Genomic DNA, 15,417 nt, shown 5'->3' on the forward strand with positions numbered 1-15,417 from the left:
AAAATGGAGCAGGATGGCTGCATCCCCAGACACATGGCCAAACAGCTGCCTCAGCAGCTACTGCAGTCCAAGGGCTGAAACAAGTGGCCTGACACAGATGACACATCCCAGCAGAGTAACTTACTATAAAAATAAGTTTATTTACTGAATAAGGACTTGGGTACACATCATCTTATGCCATTAGCCCCAGGAATGAAAAACCTGATTTGATTAATCCTTGAGAGGGTATGTCACAGGAAACCAGGAAAAACAGGAATAACTCTATGAGATTATATTAATATATTACTATATTAAATTTTAAAAACCCCAAAACCCACAAATCCAAGTCTTGAGAATTTCTTTGTTTCTAGAAGCTTCATAAATCAAGAGAACAACTAGCAGGTGACAGAGCAATAGACTTTAACTCTGGGTTGAATACAATGTAAAGAGGAAGAGAGGAGAAGCAAGATGGGTCAAACACAATACTGAACTCCGGGCCTGAGTGGTGGCCAGAATAGACTGGTCAGAATGGTCAGAAACAAATCACTGCAAACCAAAGACTCTCAAATTCCATGGACTGACTCTTGTATCCAAGTAATTTCTGGACTGACTCCAGGATAAAATTATCATCAAGATGTTCCTATGTTTTCTTTGGTCGATGCCCACGGCCTATAATCCACCTCATCCTTGCTGTCTGCAGACTTCAGCATTCCAGCTCACTGAACTCAGCAACTTGCTCCCAAACCTGGCTTTTGCACAACTACCCTCTCAGATTTCTTCATAATTTTCTACAAGCACTATTCAGGTACATCCTTCAGGTTCACTCTTCCAACCTTCTCTAGAAATGTCCAGACAGACTTCCCCTAGCACTTAATTCTTGACCTGACTTACATTGTTAAGACTCCACATTTCTACCTGTACTTCTATAACCTTCATGTCTACATTAAGCACTCAAACAAAACTGGCAACATACTTAGAAATATCAGTTACATCAATTAATTTCAAAACAGTTGTACTAACAGTAGTAATGTCACTTTAGCAACCCTGGGCCACAGTCACCCTTTTTCTTACCACTTCATTCTCTCTTACCTCCCCCAACCCACTGTATCCATTGTTCCTGCTTTCCCTTCTCCTGTTGGGAGATATCTGTCTATTCCAAAACTGTGAAGAGAAAAGCTACAAGGCCCAAGCTACAGTTTGTAATTTATCTGGTGTGCCAGCAACTGAGGGGCATCACGTGCTCTCAGCCCTTCAGCCACCCCACCTCAATCCCCAGCATTGCCCTGTCGGGCAGAGAAAGGGCAACTGATCTCTCCCCATCCTGGCACAATCCATGAAGTTCCCTGCCAATGGTGCTGGATGTACAGCTTGCATTTCACATACCCACTGCAATTTCTAATGATCTGAATCAGTCCAACATGGAATGTGAATCATCCTGAATTTATCCATTGACTCAGGATTAATATGGTCATGCATTTCTTTTTAAGCTCTCTCATCCTTTTTTCCACCCTACTACTGTTACCCCCTCTATGCTTTTGCCTCCTTCTGAAACTTTGAGGTCATTTCTCAAACTGCTTCAATCTTCCCACTGTCACTTTATCTTGCTGCATCTCCCAGAACATTCAATTCTTCTTGTCCATCCCATCAATGAAGATCTCTTTCTTTCTCACTGCTGCACCTTATATAGAGTCTCCAAATACCAAACAATTGTCACAGTACTTGAATGGGCTGTGTAAATACTTTCTAGGAGGAGCTGCACTTCTGACTTTCTCCTGCACCATCAAGCAACTAAACTTTGCTTCACTAAGATGGAAAGTGAGATATAAGAGTCAACAGCATTAAATTGATCTTGTGGACAGAATACCTAAGAAGAACAGTCAGGAAGAGAATTGGAGAATTCAAGACCTAAAAGGAAGAGTCTCTAAAGAAATGCTGGATATGTGAGTAGCGGTATTAGAATGAAAAGTCAACAGAATTACTAAGCTACTAAAGCAGAAGGAAAAAGCATCTTGAGAAAAAACTAAAATTGTGTTTAAATGTAGAGCCTTTATAAAGAAAGCCTGAAATAGGAAACTTTATTTTATTCTGTGTAACTCAGACACAGATTTGGAGGCATTAAACTACACAGTGATCTCCTGGATTGGAACAGACCCAGCTATTAGGTAAACACAGTCAACATTTACCACTTGATAGTATTATCCATTAGTTTAAAATATTTATCAGGACGTAGTTTTAATATATGTAAGTATCATATTACTTAAGTATGCTTATATTTTCCTTATTCATCTACCATTAATGGATTGGGCATCAGTAACACCAATATAGAGACATGAACAAATTGGTCATAAATATGACTACACAGGACAAACACATGCTACACAGCATGCACAAAACAAGACAGATGACACATTGTAACATCAGCCTGAACTCTCAGAGGTAATTGCTGTACAAGGAAAACAGGATTTTCCCCAGTCCAGTATTTCACTGGACCTTAACTGGTATTTATGAGAGGCTAGACAAGTGTTGAAATTTTTTCAGGGAGAATAATACAGTAAATAGGAATGAGCACCTTTGCCTTTTAATCCTCCTTAAATCATGTGAGCAACTTATCAATACTTTTTGTATTTTAAAATTCACATTGCACTTACAGAAAAAGTAACAACTGATTGATTTAGGTTAATGCACCAACATAGAGACCTTCCTAAATGAATGAGCTCTATAAACGCATTATGCCAGTGGTTGATGTCCACATATGGCTAAAGCAGAGGCTGGCATATCCTAATGAGTTACAGACATTGGCTCATTGTCTGCACATCAACCCACCTCGTTAAGCACTACCTTAGTAATGGGCAAGTTTTCTAATTAATGACTTGGCCTGGCAATTCCCAGCTGAAAGTGCTGATGTTATGCATATATAAACACTCTCACCAAACACCAGCAGTGCTTCTACCTCTGCCAATAGATAAGCAATGTACTGCTTGCTTAAGTCCACTGAGGAATGCCAAACGCTTGTATTGGGGAGGGGTGGAGGAGGGTGTGGCAAGTTATTCGTGTTCTGTCCTTTATCTTCTTCCTCAAATCTCGCAAGGTGGGTTTCTCTTTCTACATTTCTCGTTCTGCATTTTTGTTGTTGTTTTGTTTTTATGGTAGGTACTATGCAGTGCAGATTTTGGTTAACAAAAGTTTGGCATCTGTTGTTGGTAATTCCATCTTGTCCTCCTCTGTGCTTCTGTGTGGCTTCTTTTACTTGACCTTGAAACTGTTCTTCCATATTCAAAGAGGGAAAATTCTCTGTATATCTGAAGTTGGACTGTCTTGATACAGATGTTTTCAGATGGTCAAGTCTTTTGTGGAAAAATTTCTTCTTTTATACCCCATTTGTGCAATACAAAATATCTTCTGCATTTGGGATATCATTTGCTCATTAGCACTTTTTCCTTTCATGCAAGTATCTTCCCCGACAGAACAGGAGACAGCTTCTCCCTGGTGTCTGCTCACCATTTATTATCCAACGAATCTGAGACTAAAGCTGGAGAACAGCTCATGGGCCATGACCTAGAGACAGTTCAATTCAGTAGTTAGGGGAATTTCACGTGAAATCTGAGTTCTGTAGATAATTTCTTGGCATGAAATCAAATATCCTTTTTTCTTCAGACCCCTTCAGAACAGCTTCCTATATCTGCATCAACCCCCTCGCCTTGCTTACAAAATGTAAATGCTTATTTCCTTCCCTCTCCTGCTTCTCAACAATGAAACATTACATATAAAATTAGCTTATTGTGCAATGAAATTGCATCCATTTCAAAGTGAATTGCACAAATCTCAGAACTAAACCTCTCTTAAATCTCTCCAGGTTTGAAATTGAGATCAAGCCACAAAATAATTATTTTGTTAATTTAAAATCAAATTTTTTTGTATTTGTTTTGTATTTCATTTATCTTACATGACAGTTTCATTTCCTACCCTGGCAGATCAACAGGATGAACTGGTTGACCCTATCAGATAGATACTCAGAAGAGAAGCTTTTACCCCTCTCACAGAACAAGAGCAATTTCAACCCCGAAGGAAACAATGTGGTAGCAGCTTCCCATGCCCTGCTGTGGTGCCTCTGTGCCTGCATCTGCCTGCCCAGTCCCATCTCTGCAGGGGAAAGTCCTTAGTGGAAGGGCCTCAAGTTTGTGTGCCTCTGCCTTTCACCTGAATTTCCCTGCAAATTCTTCCTCTCATCAAACTGTCTTTTTCCTGGATTGTCTTTGCAAGTCTCTCTCTGCCCAGCCATACTTTGAGATAGCGTCAAAGGCAAAGGCTAAAAAATCTCTGAGCTTTGGGTGACCCACTCTGGCCATCTGTCTCTCCTCACTTGTTTTTTGAAAGCCTGCAATGTACAAATAGCATGAGAAAAGGGCTGGGTTTCTAAACACCTGCCAGATACAAGTCCTGCACTTTTAACTGCCAGCGTTTCATATCAAATGTACTACACTAAGCAGTGAGCAAACAGATTTGTATAACAAACAAGTTCAGCACATGGATGAATCTGTCAGCCATAAATCATCTGCAGTCTCTCTTTAATGAGAACATGAGGCTTTAAGACTATGCAGGATAAGTTTCTGCTCAGCTGGTGCACTAATGGGCAGCAATTTTTTGCTCTCATAGAAAAGTATCCCTATGAGGATGAAAAATGTGTGTGCATGAGAGCTAACACACAGAGATATTGAAAGTCTGACTCCAGCAAACTTCCATTTTATTTCTTCCATTTATTTTTCTTCTGAAAGTTATTTTCTGTGCTCCTGTTTAATTTATGACTGGTTTAACTAGATCAAGTTGAAAAAGGTTCTATTAATACCTGAGATGGAAGGATTTCTTTTAAGAGGAAAAAAATTAGAAGCAAATTATTTCTTTGCTAAGGAGTATAAGCACACTGAATTGTGAGTGTCCTTCTCTGCCTGGGCTCAATTCCCTAGATCATATAAACACTGCATTCAGTGCCAACATGATGAGACTTATGAAGAGGAAGACTTTTATGCCTAAGTTAGGATTGACCACCACCTCCTAACACTTTTTTAAATGCCATCAAAACAGCATCAGAGGTGTTAGAGCTGCCCGCTGCATCAGAAAACTCCACTATAAAGTTTCTCTTTCACTTCGTCCTGACTGCTTGCTGTTCTTTTATAGAATGTCTTGCATCTGTCACTTGCAAATGATCCATCATCTTTCCCAAGAAGGGCTTAAGAGCAATCTATTTTGGGATTTTTTTCAGCCAGGAGATTCATCTCAGTACTTGTCCAACTTTGACAATTCTCCATATGAGTTTGAAGCAGTATATCTTGTTTGTTCAGCATCCCTTTGAAGTGATGTTAATTTCTCCAATTTCTCTGAATTGGAGATTGTAACAGCATAAACTCGTTGTGATTTACACTGGAAGAATAAACCCCTTATTTATACTTCAGATCTGTGTCCAATACATGATGATTAATACTAAATAAATCTCATCCTGCAGTCAAGCAAGTATAGGCTTTCTCACCTAGCAGCTCATAGAGTAGCTCTGTTCCAGCTTCCAACAAAAGCACTGCTGATAATTTTGACTACTTATTTTCCTTCCACTTCTCTCCTGAGTTTCAAAACCACATGTCAAAACCACGACACCAGGTTAGCCTGTTCTCACTCTGCTGTCATGCCACAGAGAAGCTAAGAGTTTCAGAAAGAAAGATTTCTAGCTTTTGAATTACTTGATTATTCTTTCTCAATTATTTAAATGCAAGTTATCAATATCATTATAATACCCTCATAAACCCTAAGATGGCATGTTATTTTACAGATACCAGCCATGAAAATACTGCAATAATGAGTAACATGACAGGTTTTCATTGCACTTTTCTTGCTATTCCTTGCCATTAAATTCTGCAATCAGTTAAATTTAGTGTAGGGAGGATGTGTGTTTAAATATACCCTGATGAACATGTCTTCCGGGACTTAAATAGTAGTGCAATCTTCCCTATTTACTCTAGCAGATATTTTTAGTGCTGCTGCTCACTAGTTTTTAACCTAACTTCAGAACAGACTCTTCAGATAGCTTTGCTTTTCAATATTTTCATTGCCAGTTTCTCAGCTTCTATGGCATAGTTAGTGAGTGCTTGCTTAAAATGAGCCAAAAAATACTTATCTAATGTTATGTAGAGAAGAGCACAAAATCATGAAAAGCACCACATGCTTGGATAGTTGAGGGCATACATATCTACAATGCTTTTTCTCTTGCCCCATGGTGAACAGCTACTCTTCTCTACATTATTAAAGCTGCTATTTTTAGGCCTTTAATTAAGAGTCCAGTTTAAAATAGTGCATGCCAACTATATTGTGGATATTTTCTTGAACACAGTACAAACACAGCAACAAATAGCACGAAACTAAAAAGCAAAGCCCCAAACATTAAATGCCTGATGTACTTGGTACCACCTGACCTGATCAAACCTCTGGTACAGGAGTCTTTAGCTACCTCACTAGTGAAAATACAGATGTAGCTACAGATGTTCATGCCGTTCTCAAGGAAGCTGAATTAAAAATTAGAACACACAAGGACTAAAGGAGAGAGCAAAAATATTTAGCCTATGGTTATGTGGCAATCAAGGACTGATAGAAGTTTAACTGAATCTGAAGAGCAGGCAGTCAGACAGCAGTTAGAAGCAGACATGTTTGACAATTAAGTAGTGACTTGGTCACCTAACACTCATTAAATATGATAACCAGATGATCTAGATGGGCTTTCTGTGTATATGAAGGCACCAACAGAGATTCATTACAAGGAATCAGCAAGCTAAACTCACCCATTAAATCTAATATTTATGATATCATAATCATTGGCTCAGGCTTTGTATGTGGTTTTATTCCAAAACAAAACATGGAGTGGAAAGGATTTGTTTTACCAATGCAGCCCACTAGAGGTCAACTAGCAGTTTAAAACACGTTTAGTAATAAAGGGCAAAATTTAGGCCACCATCCTCATATATTACTAGAATCATTCAGGGTGCCACATGTATAACAAATCCTTTAGAACTTTTGTTTAGAACAGACAGAAAAAACCTCATAATACAATGTCTGGTGAACACAGATACAAAACAGATTAAATAACTGTTCCCATAATGAGGGGTTTTTGTACCACTTGCACCGCCACACCATAATCCATTAATTAGATGGATTGGATTATTAGACTGAAGAAATTTTCCTTAATAGACTATCATGGTATAAAAACTGCTAGTTCAGTTTTAGACCAGCTATGATGCTTGAAAACAGTGATAATGGCAAACTAAACTAAAACCAAAACCTCAAGACTTGACGTGTCTGTTATGACTTTAATCCTTCTGTGTAAAAAACACTTAGTATCACACATCTGATCATACAGAAGGACTACATCAGAATCTTATAAAACAAAGCAGATACACGTAATTACATATAAATACATACTTGACAAAAACGGAACAGCTCCATGTCTAATCAGAAATCCTGCAATAGCACATTGTGAATGCAGAAAGAATGCCTTAGATTTGAGTGGTTTCTAAATATTTGATATTTTGAATATATGATGTCCAGATACAAATCAAAGATATCTCATGAATGTCTATCCTCTGTGCAGTAGGAAGGCTCATCTAAACAGAGCTGTCAGTCTGCTTTGTAAAGCTCCAATTTAAACTTATCTATTTCCCACGTCATTCTTTCCACTTGGAGAAACAGAAATGTTTGCAATTACAGCCTTCCGACTGCAAAAGTTTCCTGACACATAAGTAGCCTGTAACCTAAAGCATCTATCCAGCAAAATTCCACTTAAAATTTTGCAGGAAATGGTATCCGCTAAGATGGTGTCCCCAGACCAGGGTAAGAAGAGATGAGCAGTGAAAAACTGTGCTTACTCACCTATTTCTGTGAGGAATCACATTAAAAAAACAAAAAAAACCAAACAAAATCCCCCCCCAAACTAAAACAACAGAACTATAAAGGTCAGTTTTTGCCTTCCACGTCTGTACAGGAGGGAGACCCTTCATGACTAGACTGCATTGCGTCAGCAGGTACCCTCTGAATAGTTCAAATTGAGCCAGAAGTTGTATGTTGCATTTCCTGAACACCCTTGAAGAAGTAAAGAATTAGTGTCAGCCTAAAGATCACGTATATAAAAGTGATCTTTATACTTATATAAAAGTATAAAACCCATAGCCACTGGATTAAACTGCTTTCATCTACTGTTTTGCTGGCTCCAGATGCTTAACTCAACTTCCACTGTAACTAAGGTGGCATAAGGCAATTGCACAAAGAACACAGTTCTCTTTGGATTATGTACTAAAAGAATCAGTGCTCCTCAAAGACGTTTTACTACACCTCACCTCCTCAACCATATGCTTGACTTTCTTCTGTTGGCAGTGGACCATGTCATCCAGATGCTTGATTCGCTCTCTCAGGCTGGCCGCTACCTCCTCCAAATGCTGCGACCTGGCAAAACATGCAAGAACCAAACCTGTAAGTGGGGAGCTATGCAGTGTAAGCAGAACAAGAACACCCCCCATAATCCACCATAAATCAGGGCAGGCAAGTCAAATTGCACTGACAGATGTCAAACTGTCCAAAGTACAATTTAATGTGATCTTAGTCTAAGTGGCCGTCTCCACCCAATTCAACTCACCTTTGTCTTGCATACTGACATGCTTAGTCAGAGCCTGAAATGCTGACGATTAAACAATGTGACAAAACTCATCTCAAGATGTGTTTTCCTTTAAGTGAAAGGCTTTTAGACAACTAGATCTTTAGCTTCAGAGAGACACATTTAGCCTGACTTACTACTACCTGCAAATATTTTGGAAATGTATGCTAAACAAAAGCCAGGAAGCTTTCAAAGCTGTCTTACTGCAGGGGAGCCTTGAGTCAAGAATTTGGCAGAGCTGCCAACAGCAGCACAATGCTAACTGGAATAGTATTAACTCCTCAACAGTCAGCAAGAATGCTATAAATGGTTTAAATTTGTGCATACAACTCTTCAGATAGATTCTGCATTTCTTCAGATCTGTTTAATACAGAAAGTGAACACCCACAGAACTCCTGCCACAAGTTGGTTTTCAGCTTGTCAGAAAAGTAGCTTTAGAATATACAAGGAAACAGGAGTGAAGCTTTTCCGTAAGTTTTTGTCTCTTTGGCCATGGGAGTCTCCATTTTTATCTGAATGTCCAATTCTTAAAATTTGTCAAAGAAAGCAATTACTTGCTTACAAAATAAACTGCTGTACTCTTAGGTTCAGGACTGGACAGAATTTGAGAACGGGAAGAGGGGAATCAAAAACAAAAAGGCTTTTTTCATCTTGACCTGTGCACAGCAGAAAAAAAACCTGTTAAAGAGAAAAACCATTCTAAGACAAAGCAGCAGATGGCAAACTGTAAGACATGATTCCAGTGAATGACTGAATTGTATGCTCTTTCACCCCCAAAAGAGTCTCTATTAACTGTGAAGTACTCTGCAGAAATGTAACTGCAGCACTTTGACAAGGACTCAAAAAATTCAAGGCACTGCTGCTGGTTTTTCAATTGTGCATATTAAGGTCTCACAAAACTTTAATTTATATTGTGATTGCAATTAAAGCACATATTTTGCATCTCATTGGAAGATTCAGGATCTTAAGCATTTAGAGCAATAGAGAAACGGAACAGACATCCTTTCTAAGGTGGAGCACAAGTGTCTGATAAGGTACAGACAGGTAAAGACAACTTAAGAACAAACCAGCATCATCTGAACATAGATTCATTGCTTGCACAGCATAGATTGCAACTGTGAGCTTGCTTGCATTGCAAGAATTCCTGCCTGAACATTGCCTTTACCCTTTTTACTGCAGTGTAACTTTTCACACTGAAAAGGATTCACTGAAGCGAGAAGGGTCTGTGTTATTCAGGGGTAAAGGAAACCAGCAATTATCTTTCATCTCCATATTCTATGTTGTATGCAAGTGACATCTGTTCACTTTAAGCTATTATTTTAACAGGCTGCTGCGAAAAGCCATTCTTATCCTGGAACCAGAGAAGCTGGTCACTGATCAATACAAGGCACTGAGAAGCTCTCAGCAGGGACCTCCTTTTATGTTTATGCTTCCCAAAGAACAGCAGGATGCCCAAAGCCTTAAAACTAAATTTCTGGGTGCCACAGAACCGTAAGTAGTAATCAAGTACAATTATTCAGTCTCTGGTTATAATTCATCTTTACCCACTCAAGCAGTGTCATATAAACCTTTGAGCTTAGATAGTGAAAGTATTCATAGTCAGGATTATAGTCCTCTAAATTTGAGAATACAGATTTAAGAAAAATGCAAGCCACAGATATGTCACAGCTTGTTCCATCTACAATGGACTGTACACATTTGCAAACTTTTCAGAAAAGATGCATGAAGGTGGTCTTTGTCACAAAAATTAATTGTCTTGATATTTTACACATAAATAAACCTACATTCAGATGGACAATCCCTACTGGACTGCAGTTTTAAAGTCAGAAAAGGCAAAATTCAGATGTCTTCAAAAACAAAGAAACCCCTAAAGTTTCCTAGCAATACTAAAAGTTCCACAGACATGTCATATCTCACCTTTCACTGTCGGAGTTGTTTTCAGATTTTGCTCCAGATATTTGTAGTTCATTTAATTCAAGTTGTTTTTGCAGCTGGTGACGTTCCTAAACAAGAAAAGTTATCTTTCAGTTCTCCGTGTATCAAAATGTAAAGGCTTCACAAACCATATGTCATTGCAATTCAAAGCATCATTTGTGAAATTAAAATAGAAACTGATTAAACAAAATTCATGTATTTCCTATTGCCAAGGAGCACAGAATACATAATAATAAAATCAATTTCCCAGCCATGCATGGAAATAAGATCACTTTTCAATTTTCTATTTGAAGATATACGGCTGTACTTGAAACTGAATTTTTTTCAATAAAAAGATGAGTCATCAAAATCTTTAACTACATAAATGTCAAATTGTCCACGTTATCACTCCAAAAAGATCTCCCAATCCAAGGCTGAGATAAAAGGTATTGCTGCATTTTCTTCCCCCAGAGTATTCCTGTTTAAGTGCCACCAGCACAGTGCTTGTGAAGATCTATGAGGACTTGGGGACTGAGTCAAAACAAGTTAGCAGAGAAGTAAGTGTGTTATCCACTTAAATGGGAATTTAAGAGCCATTCAGTCTCACTGGGTGAATATCAGCCAGATAAGAGCAGACTAAATAACTAATGTGAAGGAACTCATCTGTACTTGTGAACTATACTGGAATCCTACATTCACTGCATAATACTTAAAAGTTGTAGGCTGAAGCCCAGATGAAGTTAATGGAGCCACTACAGGGGCATATTAAGCTGAGTAATTTCAGTGTAATCACTAATTCTACTAATGGATTTTCAAGCATTAGATAAAAGGGACTCAATGCACATTAGACTAACCAGTCAAGCCAGCAAGACCGACTTATAAAAACCTATTTCTCAGTAGACACTGATATTAAATATGTACTACACTAAAGTAAAATTGGTGAAAAAAACCACTTCATTTGTAAGAGCAGAAGATTTTATTCCCTCCACTGACTAAAACACTCTCTGCTCCTGTATTTGAGATAGTGAGGCACGAATCTTTAAAGATAATGAGATGCCCGCTATTGAATGAAATGAGAAATGCCAAAGTACATCCAAGACCATTTCATAGCCACGGCAGCCAAGGCTGCACTTGAGCTTCACATTCCCCAGGAACTCCTCCTTGTTGGTGAGAACAAGGTCCAGAACAGCACTTCTCCTCACTGGCTCCTCTAGCAACTGGAGAAGAAAGTTATCATCAACGCATTCCAGGAACCTGGATTACTTATGCTTTTCAGTGTTGTCCCTCCAAATGATGTCAGGGTAGTTGAAAATCCCCATGAGGACCTCTTGTGAACAAGAGGCTGCTCCCATTGTCTGTAAAGGGTCTCATCCTTTTAGTATTCCTGGCTGAGTGGCCCCCACTCTAATGTCACCTGTCCCTGCCCTCCCTTTAATCCTGACCTACAGGTTCTCCATCAGCTTCTCACTTATCCCCAGATGGAGCTTTGTTCACTCCACAGACCTACCACAACAACATTTCTAAGAGACTCTGGGTCATTTATGATTATTACTTGATTAGACCGTGAAGGGACACTGAATGGTTTTTAAATTCTCTCTTTAAAATAATGGCTCACTTCCTAAATAAATGCTGACACCTTAGCCCTGTAAGGACCACCAGAAAGCCAGAACCACCTCCTAATCACAGTTGTCTCAATGGCAGTCCAGGTGCATTTACTGATACAAATACAGTAACTAAGATCCAAACAGCAATGGTATGTCACTGAGCAGGCAACTGAGCAGCAGAACAACAAGAAGTGAAATATCCTCCATACACTTGTGAGTTTCCTTTCAAGGCAGCAATCAGCTCTCATACCTCTTCCATGCGTTCAATCAGCCGGTCCAGCTCACCAATCCTCTGGTCTTTCTCCTGTATGCTTGTTTCTGTAATCTGCATCTTCTTATTTGCCTCTTCAATAGCCTTCAGAAGACGATTTGTTTCCTCCTACAAGTAAGAACATTTACAGTCACATTGGCATCTAATATATTAATGAGGAATATTTATTTCTCTTTTTGGCTACAGAGCCTGGCTAAGAGCTCTTAAAGAGCTCAAAGCTTCTCACTACACCTACTCAGAAATCTAGAAGACCTGTGACCCTAAATGTGAATTACATAGAGCAAAGGGTTTGGGGTACTTTGAAATACACTGATATTAGTAAAGAGTCATTATGACAATCCAAGAGAAACTTTTACCCATTTCTTAGATAGCTAATTTCCCTTCTGAGGATGCTGTTAAGTAACAGCATAAGAAAAATATGCTGCTGCAAAAGACAGCTTTTCAAACACCACAGTTAGCCATGTTCAGCTTTGTACTTTCCTCACATGTAAAGCAATACAAATAAAAAGGAGCATCTATCTTTAATCTCCATCATTATCTACTCTATCATTTTAAAAAATGCAATAACTGACTGTTCATAGAAAGGTTAAACTTGGGGGTGGAGGGGAATTGGGGGACAGGAGAGTTCTTGCTCCAGTAGTATCCAGTGAAGTTGTTCCCTTTCTTCTTCTTAAACTGTCACTTAAAATTGGACATTGTATTTTCCTTTTTTAGAGAATCAGAAGTTAAAAAAACCTACTTACTCTATTTCAGATTTTTAAATCTACATTATTATCTGACATTCCTATGTTTGAATACATATTTTTCTTAGTCCTACAACCCCAAAAGTTTGGAAAGCTTAGTAACTATGGCACAACTAGTCACAGAGACAGAAGTGAAGGAATACGCATCAACTCCGGAGTATGAAGCAATTGAGGAATGACACCCAAGCTAAGCACCACTCTTACAGACTGGCTGTACATACTAGGAGCATTTCTTTCTCAGCCTTATGTTTCTGTTCCTCTTCTCGCATTTTTTCCTCATACTGACTATACAGCTTTCTTGTCATCTCTCTCATGACTTCAGCATTGGCTTCCTGTGATGATTCCACCTATGAGAGAGGAAGGTTGACCCATCAGTAAGTACAGTATTGCTGGCAGCAGGAGACAGAGAGTTCACATGATGAGAAAATATGAGTTTGAAGTTTAGCTCCACCTTGTTATAAATCTGACATTGCAAAAGTAGATTTCCATTTCCATCAAGACCATTTACAGCATTCTGCCAGTATTCACATAATTTGAATCTGTAGAAGTTACTGTTCCATCAAGTTCCATGTTGTCTGAATTCAGCTCATTTAGTCATTGCTTATCCAAGACCAGGCCATGCCTCTTTACTGAACCTTTCCGTAACAGCCTCCAAGTCACTTGGTTTATTTCCCCATTGAAATATTATCTCCCCCCATTCTACTGAAGCATAGACTAGAGATGGACTATCTTCAACTCCTGTTTCTAAATGACCATGAACACTCAAAGCAACACTTTATTGCAGTTCCCTCCCTGCTCTCTCTTGGTTTTTCACATTCTGCTCTTTGTGTAGGCATAAGAACAAGGATAACCATGCAACAAAGCAATCAAACTTAAAATCAACATTCTCAGGTGTGTGGAAGGGTTAATTTTTAACAACAGAACCAGAAACTTTACTAGAACTACAGGGAAGAGGGCAGAATGGTAATTCAGAGACAGGATTTCCTGCTGTTGGCTGAAAACACTGACTGAACCACACCCTCAGCAATTAAACACCAGATAGGATATTCACAGCTTAAGCCCATCTACTATGTAAACCACAATAAAAGTGAAGTAAAACAGCTAGTCCAGGACTTAGTTCTCTTCCAAGAGATGCTATGAATCAGCCCATGGTATAGTGAAATGCTGTGGATGCTACAAAAGTGACAGGAAGAGGAGGAATTAAGTGTTCCCTGCTGATCACCACACTTAACACAAAATAGAGAGTTCTGATGATTAAGGTTTTGGGTTGGATTTTTTTTTCTATTTCAAGGACCGAAAGGTTTAGTAAACCCTTGGGTTCATCGTGCATGGTAGAAACCAGCTTGTTTAGCATACTGCATTTTATTCTTTGAAAAGGGATGAGCTCTGAAGGACTCCACTTGTACTGCAATTGTGTCCTTTGTCATCTCACCTAGGCCAACCCTGGGGCACAGGTAGTGCGTGCACTTTAGGAGAGGGTGTGGAGTTAAATGAACCTTCCACATTTCAGGAAGCCTGAAAGAATTGTACCATTTAGAGAAAGCCAATTATCAAACCCCAGATTCCTTAAGATACACTGAACTGGAATAGGATCTCTGGCCTTTTATCTCCATCATTCCTTTCCTTACACCTTGAGCAATAAGTACAGTAAAAGCAAGAGTAAAAAAGTAGATGTATCAGGGCATCTGTTATAATATGCTTAAGCAACATCTCCACTCTAAGTTGTTACTGATGTATGAATAAACCAAAGCTCTTTAATAAGCCCCACAGGTGTGTTCTGCACCCAGAATGTCATCATGGTATACAGTAGTTACTGCTTTCCAACACTAACCTCCCAGATTCCAGACCATCCTCTTACATTCACCCCTAGAATGAATTCCCAGATGTCTTGGCACCTTACAGACACATTTTATATTTAACTGTCAAAGACAGTAATGAGGTATTTTATTCACTAATTTGGTACTAAAACTGCAAGTTTGGGGGCAAAATTTACACTTTTTCTGTGTAAATGCAGGGCATGTATTCTGCAGAGCTTGACATGCTTGAAGATAAACAAATCCTTATGCACTCCGTTGAACTGAGATGTAAGCTGCAGTTCCCTGTTCTTAGAAACAGACATACCTTTCCCTGACTTGCTGGGGCATGTCCTTAAAATTATAGTGAAGCCCAAATTTCTGGTTTAAAATCCTAATTGCATCATTTTTGCTTCTGTTACTTGGTTTTTCC

The 15,417-nt window shown here is 38.9% G+C and overlaps 1 protein-coding gene across 1 annotated transcript in view; it reads right to left on the reverse strand.

Moving 5' to 3' along the window:
• LOC103618712 (myocardial zonula adherens protein) overlaps nt 1-15,417 on the reverse strand; it is a 51,856-nt gene that overhangs the window by 12,442 nt on the left and 23,997 nt on the right. Inside the window, exons 8-11 of the mRNA XM_017737927.1 lie at nt 13,413-13,538; nt 12,428-12,556; nt 10,577-10,662; nt 8,346-8,451 (exon numbers count right to left, since the gene is read on the reverse strand). Coding sequence (XP_017593416.1) covers nt 8,346-8,451; nt 10,577-10,662; nt 12,428-12,556; nt 13,413-13,538 — 447 coding nt within the window. The remainder of the gene's footprint in view (nt 1-8,345; nt 8,452-10,576; nt 10,663-12,427; nt 12,557-13,412; nt 13,539-15,417) is intronic.

The sequence above is a fragment of the Corvus brachyrhynchos genome, unplaced genomic scaffold (genome assembly GCF_000691975.1).
Source record: "Corvus brachyrhynchos isolate BGI_N302 unplaced genomic scaffold, ASM69197v1 scaffold200, whole genome shotgun sequence".
Classification (NCBI taxonomy): Eukaryota; Metazoa; Chordata; class Aves; order Passeriformes; family Corvidae; genus Corvus; species Corvus brachyrhynchos.